A 15,206-nucleotide genomic window follows, 5' to 3' on the forward strand; every position below is an offset into this window, starting at 1 on the left:
GCAGGGACCAAAATCAACTTAGTTATACAGTTAAGCTTTACAGAGTGCCAACCAGGAGCCAGGCACTGTGCAACGTACTTTCTATACATTAACCATTAACTCATTTAATTTTCTTCCTTTCTTTTTAACTCATTTCATTTTCATCGCATGATAGGTCCTTTTTTTTTTTTTTTTTTGACAAGCTCTCACTGTTGTCCAGGCTAGAATGCAGTGGCACGATCATAGTTCACTGCAGCCTTGGACTCCCAGGCTCAAGCGATCCTCCTGCCTCAACCTCCTGAGTAGCTGGGACTACAGACACACGCCACAATGCCTGGATAATTTTTTAATATATTTTTTGTACAGATGGGGTCTCACTTTGTTGCCCAGGCTGACTATATGTACTTTCATTATTTCCACTTTGCTTGGGGCACAGAGAGGTTAAGTAACTTGCCCAAGGTCACACAGTTGGTAAGGGGTACAGTCAGCATTGGGACCCAGGCAAGGAATCTGTGTTCTTTTTTTTTTTTTTTTTGAGACAGAGTCTCACTCTGTCACCCAGGCTGGAGTGCAGTGGCATAATCTCGGCTCACTGCAAGCTCCGCCTCCCAGATTCAAGCGATTCTCGGGCCTCAGCCTCCTAAGTAGCTGGGACCACAAGCACGTGCCACCATGCCCAGCTAATTTTTGTGTTTTTAGTAGAGACGGGGTTTCGCCATGTTGGCCAACCTGGTCTCCAACTCCTGACCTCAAGTGATCCACCCACCTTGGCCTCCCAAAGTGCTGGGATTACAGGAATGAGCCACCGTGCCCGGCCGGCATTCGATTCTTATAGGAGCTCAAACCCTATTGAGAATTGTGGATGCGAGGGATCTAGGTTGCGCGTTCCTTATGAGAATCTAATGCTTGATGATCTAAGGTGGAACAGTTTCATCCTGAAACTGCTCCCCAACCCCCCCAACCTTGGTCCATGGAAAGATTGTCTTCCATGAAACCAGTCCCTGGTGCCAAAAAGGTTGGGGGCAGCTGCTTTGGCCTACTCACATTGAATTTTTTTATTACTTGCAACTTACTTCAAGAAGCCCAACTAACACTGTACCCAGACCTGGGCCAGAGAGAAAGGCAAGCAAGGCTCACCCACCTTGCTTAGGACCTCTCCTAAGACAAGGAGGTCCCATTAGGAATCAAAGCTCAAATGGCTGAATGCCAGCCTTTTCTTGCATAGACCCTGCATGTGATGCTAGGCTGGCCTTGCCCCCAAAGCCAACTTGGGGCCTTCCCGCACAAAGCAAAAGGTCATTTTAAATAGGCCTTGGCCCTAATGAGATCTGAGAGCCCAAAGCCCCTAATACAGGAAAGAACACTTTTCTTTCTTGCTCTGTTGAAAGTGAACATTTCATGTGCCTTGTTAACGCTTTCCAAGATGTGATCCGAGGTGCTACATCTCTCAGTGTATTTTAATCTTTTATCACATACCTTATGCCTTGTTGATACTTATTAATGAGCAGCAGGTGAGGTTGTATATATCTGAGGTCTCACTCAGTGGAAGGATATAGGGCGTGGAGGCTTCTGGGGCTTGGCAAAACCCCAGGCCAGCCCGGAGAATGCCCTTCCCACCGCATAGCATGTCAGGGATGGACTCTCAAAGGAAGAGAGACCAAAAGGCTAAAATGCAAGAGAAACTGGGCCAACCATAGCTCCTCAGCACCGGCTATTCTGTGAGACCCAAAAGCTCAAGGATAAGGCCTCTGCCGCATGGGGCCTGGTTCCTAAAATACAAGCTGGCTGAGGTCAGCACCAAAGATGCCAACAGCTGTTCCTCCTGTGGTAAGGGAGCATGCCAGTCCCCAGCCAGCAAAGCAAGGGTTTCTAGAACAAAGGCCATCTAGCCAGGACTCCAATTTAGCCTTTCTGTGGGAGTTTTGCCCGGTCTCCTAGGAATTTTTTTTTTTTTTGAATCAGGGTCTCTGCCTCAGGCTGGGGTACAGTGCGTGAATATGGCTCACTGCAGCCTTGACCTCCCTAGCTCAAGTCACCCTCTCACCTCAGCCTCCCAAGTAGCAGGGACTACAGGCACACGCCACCATGCCTGGCTTATTTTTATATTTTTTTTGTAGAGACAGGGTCTCCCTATGTTGCTCTGGCTGGTCTCTAAATTTCTGAGCTCAAGTAATTCTCCTGCCTCAGCCTCCCAAAGAGCTGGGATATAGTTGTGAGCCACTGCGCCCAGCTTCATGTGAATTTTGGTGGACACACATTTGGGATGATTCAAAAGAAGGCTATTTTTTAAAAAGTCTGACAACACCCAGGATTGCTGAAGAGGTGAAGAGATGGGGCTTTGATGCATTTATCAAGGGGAAGAGCAGTCCACTGGTCTACCTTTCTGGGGTGCCATCTGGCAGTATGTACATTAATTCCTCACTTAATGCCATCAAAAGGTTCTTGAAAACTGCAACTTAAGTGAAGGAACCTACAAGAGGTCCTTGAATAGTGTCATTGTTTTGCTAGTGAAATTGATCAGGAAAAAGACTGGTTTTATTACACATCATTTCACTTAAAGTCAGTTTGCAAGAACCTGCTAATAATGTCAAGTGAAGATTTACTGTATCAAGATTTGAAGTGCAGACTCTTTAACCCATATCTAGAAAATCTTTTTGCAAGGAGTGAATTGATTAAAAGCCTGAAGATGAATGCATAAGAATGTTCATTGCAGCACTGTTTATCATCGAGAGCCAGAAGCAGGCAGAAGATTCACCAGCTGAAGATCAAAAAATTAAGTAACAGGGCCTAATGGCAAGCTCTGCATCATTGAAAGGAGACTGTAGCTCTGCAGTTACTGATCTGCAGTTACCTCCGTAACACTGATTTAAAGTAAGCACGCTGAAGAACATCACTCAGACCAGTGGTTTCAACCTGGTTACATCTGAGAATCACTTGGAGAGCTTAGAAAACACCTAATCCCAAACTCAGACTTAATCACAAGTGAGCAAGCATTGTTTTTTTTTTGTTTGTTTGTTTGTTTGAGATGGAGTCTCACTCTGTCGCTCAGGCTGGAGTGCAGTGGCACGATCTCAGCTCACTGCAACCTCTGTTTCCCAGGTTCAAGCAATTCTGCCTCAGCCTCCCGAGTAGCTGGGATTACAGGCATGTGCCACCATGCCCGGCTAATTTTTTTGTATTTTTAGTAGAGACGGGGTTTCACCATATTGGCCAGGCTGGTCTCGAACTCCTGACCTTGTGATCCACCCGCCTCGGCCTCCCAAAGTGCTGGGACTGCACCCGGCCAAGCACTGGTAATTTTTTAAAGCAGCCCAAGTGATTGTAATGTGTAGCCTGGTTAAGAAGCACTCTGCCCTATTGTGTGTGAGTGTGGAAGCAAACCATTGCCCCCGGGCAAAAGGATTTTAAGCAATTTTTATTATTGTTTTTTATTTTTATTTTTCATTTGAGATAAAGTCTCTCTTTGTCACCCAGGCTTGGGTGCAGTGACGCGATCTCAGCTCACTGTAACCTCCGCCTCCCTGGTTCAAGCGATTCTCCCGTTCTCCTACCTCAGCCTCCGGAGCGAGTACCTGGGATTACAGGCATGCACCACCATGCCCAGCTATTTATTATTATCATTTTTTTTTGGATTTTTAGTAGAGACAGGGGTGTCACCATGTTGCCCAGGGTGGTCTCCAACTTTTGAGCTGAAGCAATCTGCCCGCCTCAGCCTCCCAAAGTGCTGGGATTACAGGTGTGAGCCACCGCACCTGGCTATTATTTTTACTTGTTGAACCTACATGATTCTGCTGATTCTGTATGATTATTGTTGCTTATTTGGCACCAAGAAGGAGTGATAAAGGATTTTTGTTTTGGAAAAGAAAGAGGGGAATGGAAAGACAACTTCCTTGGCTTTGGAATGTGTCACTGTGAAACAGATGTGAAACAGGGTGGGCGGCACCTCCAGACTCTCCATCACCCCTGCGCCAGCCCCAGCTCTGCGGACACCAACCTGGGTCCCAGAGCCCTTGCATCTCTGGATCTTATCTGGCTATAAAGTCTTGGCTGCATTTTTACAAGAAAGGATGTAAGTAATGGAATTCAGGAAACCAACTTCTCTTCCTGCTCTGCCGTGTATTTATAGCTTACGCTTGAACAAGCTGCCTGACATCCCTGGGCTCAGTTTTCCACTCTGTAAAATGGGTCTGATAGTCCTCATCTTTCCAAATGCACAGAGTTGTCCTGACACCTCAGTGAGACGAGCGGCGCTTAAGTGCTTTATGAAGAGGAGGGTAATTCCATGGCACAGGGGTCAGGCATGTGGCCTCTGGAGCTATCCCGCCTGGGTTCAAACTCTTGGCTCTGCCTGGATTTAAACTCTGCCTCTGCCTGGGTTCAAATTCCGGCTCTGCCTCTTGGGCAAACTGCTTAGCCTCTCTGTGCCTCAGTTTCCTATCTGCAAATCAGAACTCCTGGAGTTACTGCAGAGATTAAAAGAGATCAGTCACTAAAATGCTCAGAATGATACTGGGCCCCCAGGAAGCCCCCAGCAGAGGTTAGTTATCTTACACTGTAAAGGCCATAATACTTGGGTAACTCTGGCATCGTGGTTTTACTTCAAGAAAATGGAACCATCATGTTCAACAACACACTGGTTCTTCACCTTTTGGGGTCATGGGTGGCTTTGAGAGTCTGACAAAGCCATAGAACAATCCCTAGAGAAACATATGTTAAAACCTCTTCTCCAGTGTGATGATATTAGATGGTAGAGCCTTTAGGAGGTGATAAGGCCATCAGGATGTAGCCTTCATGAATGAGATTCATGTCCTTATAAAAGAGGCTCCATGGCCGGGCGCAGGGGCTCACGCCTGTAATCCCAGCACTTTGGGAGGCCGAGGCAGGCAGATCACAAGGTCAGGAGTTTGAGACCATACTGGCCAACATAGTGAAACCCCGTCTCTACTAAAAATACAAAAATTAGCTGGGTGTGGTGGCATGCACATCTCGAGTGTCCATCTCAAGTAGTCCCAGCTACTTAGGAGGCTGAGGCAGGAGAATTGCTTGAACCCAGGAGGTGCAGGTTGCAGTGAGCTGAGACCACACCATTGCACTCCAGCCCAGGTGACAGAGTGAGACTCCATCTAGAAAACAAAACAAAATAAAACAAAACAAAGGGGCTGGGTGCAGTGGTTCATGCCTGTAATTCCAACACTTTGGGAGGCTGAGGCGGGTGGATCACCTGAGGTCAGGAGTTTGAGACGAGCCTGAACAACATGGAGAAACCCTGTCTCTACTAAAAATACAAAATTAGCCGGGTGTGGTGGCGCATGCCTGTAATCCCAGCTACTCAGGAGGCTGAGGCAGGAGAATTGCTTGAACCCTGGAGGTAGAGGTTGTGGTGAGCCGAGATCATGCCATTCATTGCACTCCAGCCTGGGCAACAAGAGTGAAACTCCATCTCAAGGAAAAAAAAAAGAAAGGAAAACATGAATGCATAAAAGTTTGTACCCGTTTCAGGAGTTATTGCGATTTTTGAGTTCCGTGGGGAGTTTGGGCCAGCAAAGAGATGGCCCGACAAGGACCCCAGGAACTGACCAGCTCCTGATCTCTGCTCACCACATTCCCTGAAGGGCCCTCTGGGTTCCCAGTGCTGATCTCTGTCCTGATCCCTATCTTCTGGCATCCCGGGGAGCCAGCCTCCAAGCTGGGCTGACTCTGCCATCCCTGCCAAATTTCAACAAACACGGGCTTGCTGACTTGGAACTTCATAGTAAGAAGAGAGCAGCTGATAAAAGCCACACTGGGATTTCCAGCCCTATCTAGCCCAGGGGCTACTGGCGTTCCCTCCTGTAGGTTTGGCCAGTGGGAAGGGGCACATCCAGGTGGGAAGGAGGGATGTGGATGGCCTTGGATAGGATGAGTAGCTACTGAGCATGGCCCATGCACCAGGCCGCTGGGTGAATGTCACTCAAGAGGGAATCATGATAATCTGAAGTCCTCGGGCAAGTCATTTAACTCTCAGAGCCTCCATTTATTCACTTATAAGATGGGGATAATAACAAGACCTACCTCATTAGTTGGTAGTGAGGACTAAAGAGCTAATGCAGGTCAAATATTTACAATAGTGGCCGGGCGCAGTGGCTCATGTCTGTAATCCCAGCACTTCAGGAGGCCAAGGCAGGCGGGTCACATGAGGTCAGGAGTTCGAGACCAGCCTGGGCAACATGGTGAAACCCTGTCTCTACTAAAAATACAAAAATCAACCAGGTGTGGTGGTGGGTGCCTATAATCCCAGCTACTCGGGAGGTTGAAGCAGGAGAATCACTGGAACCTGGGAGACGGAGGCTGCAGTGAGCTGAGATCACGTCACTGCACTCCAGTCCAGCCTGCTGGGTGACAGAGTGAGATACTGCCTCAAAAAAAAAAAAAAAAAAAAAAAAAAAATGCACAATAGTGCCTGACACATAGTTAGTGTTCAACAAATGATGACAATACTAGTTATTATTATTATGAATGCTGTAGCCCCTGATGCATCTTCAAAGAACCGAGAAAGCGCAAGTTTATTTAATCTCTAGTGCTGGGACCCTGGCTGACTGCCTTCAAGTAATGATTCTAAGAGATACTTCTCAAGTGTCCATAGCAGGGGATTTGGGTTCCTGTATCACATCCCCTAGGCAGGTCCTAGTGGGTTCCTATGCCACATCCCCTAGATAGGACCTCACTTCTGAAGCCCCCTGCAGCAGTAGCAGATAGCCCTGGGTACCCAGAAAACGTCCATCTCAAGTGCCCAGCAAATCTGTTTTTCTGCCTTGGAACAGATGATACTTATCCACCCCAGTCACCAGAATTATAGGGGATGTTAATCACACTTGGAAGCCCAGTGCTATGGCTCATGCCTGTAATCACAGCACTTTGGGAAGCCGGGGTGGGGGGGAATCACGTGGGCTCAGGAATTCGAGACCACCCTAGGCAACATAGTGAGACTCCGTGTCTATCAAAAATAAAAAATAAGTTAACTGGGTGTGGTGGTGTGTGCCTGTGGTCCCAGCTACTGGGGAGGCTGAGGTGGGAGGACTGCTTGAGCCCAGGAGGTCAAGGCTGCGTGAACTGTGATTGTGCCACTGCACTCTAGCCTGGGCAACAGAGCGAGACTCAGTCCATAAAGACAAAAACCAAAACCAAATAACACTGGGAGATGGGAGCTGGTGGACAGATGCCCCAGCCTCCTTTTCTTCCTGGACCAATTCTGAGGCTCATTCAGCCTATGTCCTCAGAGAATTCCCAGCACGAATGAGCCCCTGTTGCCCGTGGTGGTAACTGGCTCATTAATGTACTTGTTTTATCATCTCTGCCTTCTCAGTCTCATTCTCCCTGCCCTCTCCCTTGCAGGGACCACCGCCCCACTAAACCACCCGCACTGGAGCCCTTGTCTCAGATTCTGCTTCCAGGGGAAGCCGAGTAAGATGCACAGAGAACACAGCAGGTACCAAGAGGGCTTTGTACTCACTGTGTTCCTTCTCCTAACAGCTCTATGAGGTACAGTCTCTTACTATTTCTAGTTCACAGATGAGAAAAACTGAGGCTTATAAAAGTAATATAATTTGTTCAAAGCCACAGCAGAGGCAGAATTTGAACCCAGACATCTGGCTCCAGGGCCCAAATTAGTACATTCCTGGTGACTGAGGTAGGAGAGGGTATGGGAGCCATTTCCGCTGTGGCCCCCAGCCACATCCATCCAGCACATGGGTTGCAGACTCAAATGCTTGGGGGAGCCAGGGAATTAATGTTACTATGCTACATAGCAGCTGGGTCAGGAGCAATAGAGAGTGGTGGAGAGTGCGGTGAACAGAAAAGTGGATTCCCGTCTGAAGGGCAGCCACAGCTCCAGGAGGGGCCAGAGGCAGGGTCTTCTAGTGCACATGGTCTCAAGTCAGTTTCAGACCATTGCAGCCCAGTGGAAATGTTGGTCCAGTGTTGCCAGATTCGACTTTGCAAAAGAAACCAGAAACCTGTATTTTTAAAATAAATTGGCTGGCAATTGGTAGGGGAAAAAAAAAAAAAAGCTTAATAAAAATCCATATCCAGAGCTTTGAGAGGCTGACGCGGGAGGATCATTTGAGCCCAGGAGTTTGAGACCTGCCTGGGCCACCTAATGAGACCCTGTCTCTACAAAGAATAAAAAAATCAGCTGGACATGGTGGCGCATGCATGCAGTCCCAGCTAGTCGGGAGGCTGAGGTGGGAGGATTACTTTAGCCCAGGAGTTTGAGGCTGCAGTGAGCTATGATCATGCCGCTGCACTCAGCCTGGGCAACAGAACAAGACCCTGTCTCAAAAACAAAAACAACAACAACAAAACCCAAACCCTGCTGGGCGCGGTGGCTCACTCCTGTAATCCCAGCACTCTGGAAGGCCGAGATGGGCATATCATCGGAGGTCAGGAATACAAGACCAAGCTCGCCAATGTGGTGAAACCCCGTCTCTACTAAAAACACAAAAATTAGCTGAGCATGGTGGCACACACTTGTAGTCCCAGCTACTCGGGAGGCTGAGGCAGGAGAATCACTTGAACCCAGGAGGCGGAGATTGCAGTGAGCTGAGATTGCGCCACTGCACTCCAGCCTGGGTGACTAGAGCGAAAATCCGTCTCAAACAAACCAACAACCCAAACCATATCTGGGCCAGTTTCAGCACAGGAGCCAACGTTTGTGGGTTCTGATCTGCTACGACTGTCCCAGGCACTGGGACTGCTCATCCCTACTGCAGAGGAAGAAGAGCGTCTTTTGAGATGCTCTGACCCAGCCGGGCGGTGCCCACTTTACCTGCATTGTGTTCATCCATGGAGAAGGCCTTGTTCTCCATATAGGCTCGCGGCAGTTGCACGTCCTCCTCGAAGGCTGTCTCCCGCATCCTGGGCTGCGACGTGTCGAAGTAGTTGGGCGTGTTCTCCTGCAGGGCGGGCAGAAGGGTGCAGTGGATCTCAGGGATGGCGTGGAAGATGACGAAGACCCAGCCGCTGGCCGCCAGCGTGATGGCCAAGGTGGGGTCGTTCCAGGCATCTCCCTGCTGCAGCTTGACATTGCCGAAGAGGTACATGGTCATCCAGGCCACCCAGATGAGCACAGAGAGGAAGGCTGTGATGAGGAGGAAGGCCCCATTCAGCTTCCACCTCTTGAACTTGCCACACAGAGTGAAGAGGGCCAGCCCCAGGGTGACCACCAGCAGTACCATGTCGTAGATGAGGGCCATCACAAAGTCCATGGGCTCATAGGCGCAGGCCGGCCTCGTGTCGCGCAGCACGGTGAGCACCAGCCACTCCACAGCGATGATGACTTGTACCAGCATCAGGCACAGCGCCAGGCCCACCAGCTGCCAGCCCGCGGGGCCCGTGCCGTGCCGCACCAGCCTCCGCACGCGCCACGCCTGGCTCAGCAGGCAGGAGAAGCAGAGCGCAAAGAGGACGCCCCAGAGGAAGCGGCGGACAGAGCAGATGGTCTCGTCCTCCTGGATGATGAAGGCGAATGTCAGCCCGAAGAGGCCCAGGGTCCCCAGGAGGAAGAGAAAGTGGAGGCCCACGGGGCTCTTCTTCTCCTTCTCCTTGATGAAGGGCAGCCGCACCAGGAGGATGAGCATCAGGAGCAGTGTGATCAGGGCGCCCGCCCCGGCCACCGCCTCCACCACGATGCCCCAGATGGCGTCCAGGTCGCACAGGGACACGTACTGAGGGAGGAGGTCCAGCCCGCACCCTCGGGACGTGCTGGCGTTTTCAGAGGCCACCGAGGTGATCACAAAGAGCAGGAGGAAGGTGAGCACCTGGTGAGCTCTCATCTTTCTCTCTGATAACACGAACATTCTAGAAAAGCCAAGGGGGGAAGGAAAGATCAATTCATTGGAAGACTCCCCCTCTCCTGACTTCTTGAAGAAGACCCGCCTCTCGTTTTGGGTCCCATCTGTACCCTTGGCTGGGTGCAGTGAAGAACCATGAATCATCACCGCTGGTGGCTGGAGGACAGGGTGGCAGGGAGGCCAACTTCTCTGTATACCCTTTTGTATTCTTTGAATTTGATACTCTGTGCCACTTCAGACCTCTTGAAAAATAAGGGGAAGGCTGGGCGTGGTGGCTCACGCTTGTAATCCCAGCGGTTTGGGAGGCAGAGATGGGTGGATCACGAGGTCAGGAGTTCAAGACCAGCCTGGCCAACAGTGAAATGCCATCTCTACTAAAAAATACAAAAATTTGCTGGGTGTGGTGTCAGGTGCCTGTAATCCCAGCGACTTGGGAGGCTGAGGCAGGAGAATTGCTTGAACCTGGGAGGCGGAGGTCGCAGTGAGCCGAGATTGCGCCACTAAACTCCAGCCTGGGCGACAGAGCTAGACGCCATCTCAAAAAAAAAAAAAAAAGAAAAAGAAAAAAGAAAAAAGGAAAAAGAAAGAAAAATAAGGGGGAAAAAATGAAACTTTAAAGAGACAGCCACAGGTCAAGTGCTGCACTAGGAGAATGAGTGGTATGAATTACCCAGTCTCAGCCTCTCGAGGCTAACAGCTAACATTTACTACCAACTAACTTCAGGACAGGAATTGGACACATCCAGTCCTCACAATGCCCTGTGAGACAGCTCCTTTTAGGACCTCCATCTTACAGGTGACAATACAGAGTCTCCAGGAGGAGACAACCTTTGCACAAGGTCACACAACTCAACTCCCAGATGCGACCTCACTCCGAGGGCTCCCAGCATTTCTTTGCTTTCTTTTTTCTTTTTTTTTTTTTTGAGATGGAGTCTCTCTGTCGCCCAGGTTGGAGTGCAGTGGTGCAATCTTGGCTCACTACAGCCTCCGCCTCCCAGGTTCAAACGATTCTCCTGCCTCAGCCTCCTGAGTAGCTGGGATTACAGGCGTGCACCACCACGCCTGGCTAATTTTTTTTGTATTTCTAGTAGAGACGAGGTTTCACCATGTTGGCCAGGCTGGTCTCGAACTCCTGATCTCAAGTGATCCACCCGCCTTGGCCTCTCAAAGTGCCGGGATCCCAGCATTTCAAATGTAGTAAACACAAAAGCAGCTGTCTTCCTTGGTTCCAGGCTGCGTCTCTCCCTCACCTCCCACGCTCGCTCTCTAGAACATCTCTGGAGGATTCCCCGGAGTGCGTCTCTCCCTGGGAAACCTGCAGAATTCTCTCTCCTGCTCATATACGGGCTGGACTCCACACAGCAGCCTCAGTGATGGGCCTAACCCACGTTTCCTCTTGCCCCTCTGCTCCCTCTTCCTGGCCACTCCTCCTTCCTGTGCCGAGCTCAGCTCTGATGCTATCAACTCAGACCTTGGCCAAGGTCACACCCCAGTCTTCTCCACCACAGCCTCCGGTCTAATAGCGTCTGTCATTTTTTGACTGTTTACTTTGTTTCTGCCTTCCCTTCCTCCTGTCCTCCCATCCTCACTTCCTCCATTGCAAGACGTGGCAGGGCAGGGACATGGTCTCTCTTGTTCACCAGCAGACAAGGCTCCTTCAGTCTTGGCACGACTGACATTTGGGCTGGGTCGTTCTCTGTCATGGGGGACTGTGCGTTGTAGGATGTTTACCAGCATCCCCGGGTTCTACCCACTGGATACCAGTAGCACGTCCCCTCCTCCAACTGTGCCAACCCAAAATGTCTCTAGACAGTGCCAGATGTCCCCTGGGGAAGCAAAATCGCCTGGATGAGAACCACGGGTATAGACTGAAGCTCGACACACAGCGCCTGGCATGAAGTAGATGTTTAGTAAATACTGAATGAATAAAAAACATAGCAAGGACCGTCCTCTACCTCACAGCTACCAGCTCCTCCTTTTTTTTTTTTCCCCCCCTCTAACAGCCCCTTGCTTTTGAAGGAAGCCTGGTCTTTAGGAAAGCCACAGCCTGCACAGCTGGCTGGGCGCTCGTTTTCCAGCATCTCAAGCCAGACTTACTGCCCCAGCTCAACCCACGTGTGGGGTTGTGACCAGCTGCTCTCCCCGGGCTCCAGTATGTCCCTGGGGCTTCCCTAAGTAAATGCGGTATCGACCACCTCACTGTTACAGAGATCCTGTGAGCGTCTCAGATCCTGCCCTGGCTGTGAGGCTTTCCAGTGGCATAAATTATTGATGTTACTGAAGGAAAAGGTGCCTGGGGTTGTCGGGCTCATGTCCTTTGCCTACTGATGAGAGGAGGCAGGCTCGGAATAGAAGGCATCTGGCCAGCATCCCGCCTCAGCATCCTGCTCAGGTACGCTCGGGGGTGAGGATGCACCCCGGGCACTGACGGTCGGCCTGCAATCCAGCACTTATTCGTGGTCCTGCCACATCAGTTGCTGGCGTGCCACCGCAGCTACTTGTGCTTTGTCCACACACCACCTGGGCAGTTATTTACTTAACTTTTGAATCAGCCTACTTAAAAGAAAACCAAACACATGCAAGTGTTTATCTCCAGACATTTTAAAATTGCTCATTGAGGCTGGGCGCAGTGACTCATGCCTGTAATCCCAACACTTTGGGAGGCTGAAGCAAGAGGATCACTTGAGGACAGCAGTTTGAGACCAGCCTGGCCAATATGGTGAAACCCCTTCTCTACTAAAAATAAAAAAATTAGCTGGGCATGGTGCCATGTGCCTGTAGTCCCAGCTACTTGGGAGGCTGAGGCAGAAGAATCGCTTGAACCTGGGAGGTGGAGGTTTCAGTGCGCCGAGATCTTGTCACTGCACTCCAGCCTGGGCAACAGAGCGAGACTCTGTCTCAATAAATAAATAAATAAATATCAAATAAAATTGCTGGTTGATGTAACCCATGTTGCATACCCACTGGGCACATTTCAACCTACCACTCTTTGGATAAACATCCTAACACAATTGCTTGTCACGAGGTCCTAAAAGCACACGAGGGATCAAAATGTAAGAACTGGAGGCGTCAGAGCAAAATGCTAACAGTCCCTTACCCGGTGGAGGGGCCCTGGAGTGGATTCCCCTGAGACACCTCATCAATGGCCAGCTCAGTTAAGAGACTTCTCAGCAGGTTTCAGCAAGCAATGTCCCAAGCAGCCTCTCTAATCCCATCCAGCCCCAGGGTGGCTGGGAGGATGACAGGCAGGAATGTGCTTTGCAGTCCTGACTATCACCGATTCCCCAACCCCTCCTCCCCCTGTAGGCCAGTGGCTCCCAACCAGGTGCAATTTTTACCCCCAGGGACCATTTGGCAATGTCTAGAGACATTTTCGGTTGTCACAACTAGGGAGGGAGATGCAACTGGTATCAGGGGATGGAGGCCAGAAATGCTGCTGAACATCCTACATGTGGTGGGACAGCTCCCACCAGAAAGGATTATCCAGCCCTACAGGTCAACTGTGCCCAGGTGGAGCAAGCCTGGTTTAGGCACGTAAAGACAGAATGGATGGGGAAGATTCCATGAAACCAGCCAGGCCCCTCAGCAGCAAGCCTGCACCCTGGGTCTCTTTGCAAGAACTTGGCCTTCTTAAGCTGTTTCCACTCACTCTTGGAGGCGGTTCTCTCTTTTCCAGACCTGGCTGCAAATTGGGACTTTTGTTTCTCCAGCTCCTCCCCATTCCTGCTCAGTCGTGCAACCACAACAGAAAACCTGTGTGGAGGACGCCAACACCAAGATGGCGACCAAGCTTCTGAAATGGCGCAGAGTTCTATGGCCCTGGTCCAGGTTTCCAGCTCCTGACTCCTCTCTGACATGGGAAATGGATACACTCTTGCTTTCTGTTTTCATCCCTGAGGGTGGAACTCTCTGCTCTTCCGGGACAGCTGTTGTTTTTGCTGCTCAGCATCCGCTTCTCCCATTTCTGGAAAGAGCACCTGATTTTCCCTTGGAGAGCTACCTTGCGTCCGCGCTCCCAGCGTGGGCATCTGTCCCAGGCCTGGCCAATCACAGCATTTATGCTACCCTAAGCCACAGTGAGTGGTTCATGGAAAGGCACGTGGCCTGAGGCCCATGAGAATCCACCCTAGGATTGTTCTAGCACTCACTGGAAGGAGGTCTTCTCTTTCTGCTGGGGTTGAAAAACTACGAGGACGGAGGCCTGAAGCTGGAGAACACATTTGCCATCACAGGGCGAGAACTTGTCTGAGAGTAAAGCTGTCCCCGAGGAAACAGCTATGGGATGGACCACAGTCCTAATACACTGAATGGCTGGATTCATCCATACCTGAAGCCAGTCTGGTCTTTGCAGTTCCAGCAGCCAGTTAACTCCCACTAGCCCCTGCTTTTTTTTTTTTTGGATTAAGCCAGTTTGAGCTGGGTTTCTGTCACTTGACAACAAAGAAGTTTAATATTCCTCCCACCTCTTACGGCCCCTTCTTCCAGGAAGTCCTCCCTACCCAACCTCTAAGCACATAGACGCAACTGATGGCACCGCTTGTCTCAAGTGGGTCATTATCATTACCAAGGCTGCCCATGAGGTGACAGCCACCGCACTCCATAGGACAATGTCCAGGCTGTTTGGGGGAGGGGTGTGGCACACCGCCTCACAGACTGACGCTGAGGCAGCTCATCTAGGACTTCTGGGGGATTCAGAAATGCTCCCCAGAGTTTCCTATGGCAGCCAAAGTGACAACAATAATAACTGGTTAACCCTTACAGTGCTATGTTCTAGGCACTCTGTGTACTTCACGTCTATTAGTACCTAATGATCTACATTATAATTCTGTAAGGTAAGTACTATTACTATCTCCATTTTACAGGAGATAAAACAGGGAGGACAGCAGGCTTGTCCAAGGTCACGCAGCTACAAAGGGGTGAGGCCAGACGCAAACAATTGTACTATTGCTCCTGGGCTTTTACTACACACTAGAGCCCTAGAAGTGCCACTTGCTGAGCCTTTGGCAAGTCAATCAAAGTAGATTCTCCCTGGCCTGGGACAGTGGCTCACGCCTGTAATCCCAGCACTCTAGGAGGCTGAGGCAGGCAAATCATTTGAGAACAGAAGTTCGAGACCAGCCTGGCCAACATGGTGAAACCCCTTTTCTACTAAAAATACAAAAATGAGCCAGGCGTGGTGGCGCGTGCCTGTGATCCCAGCTACTTGGGAGGCTGAGGCAGGAGAATCACTTGAACCCGGGAGGCGGAGGTTGCAATGAGCCGAGATCACGCCACTGCACTCTAGCCTGGGCAACAGAGATTCCATCATAAAAACAAACAAACGAACAAACAAACCCAAAGTAGATTCTCCCTGTCCTTGTCAATACTTTTGATTGTTGTCTTTGTAGCGTGTATCTCAAT

The 15,206-nt window shown here is 50.2% G+C and overlaps 1 protein-coding gene across 6 annotated transcripts in view; it reads right to left on the reverse strand.

Moving 5' to 3' along the window:
* GPRC5B (G protein-coupled receptor class C group 5 member B) overlaps positions 1–15,206 on the reverse strand; it is a 28,721-nt gene that overhangs the window by 5,732 nt on the left and 7,783 nt on the right. For all 6 annotated transcript variants that reach the window (XM_074027844.1, XM_065537295.2, XM_074027845.1 and 3 more), the window contains one exon: positions 8,783–9,813. In XM_074027844.1, the coding sequence (XP_073883945.1) occupies positions 8,783–9,812 (1,030 nt within the window). In that variant the 5' untranslated portion in view covers position 9,813. The remainder of the gene's footprint in view (positions 1–8,782; positions 9,814–15,206) is intronic.

Source organism: Macaca fascicularis, chromosome 20, assembly GCF_037993035.2.
Source record: "Macaca fascicularis isolate 582-1 chromosome 20, T2T-MFA8v1.1".
Taxonomy (NCBI): domain Eukaryota; kingdom Metazoa; phylum Chordata; class Mammalia; order Primates; family Cercopithecidae; genus Macaca; species Macaca fascicularis.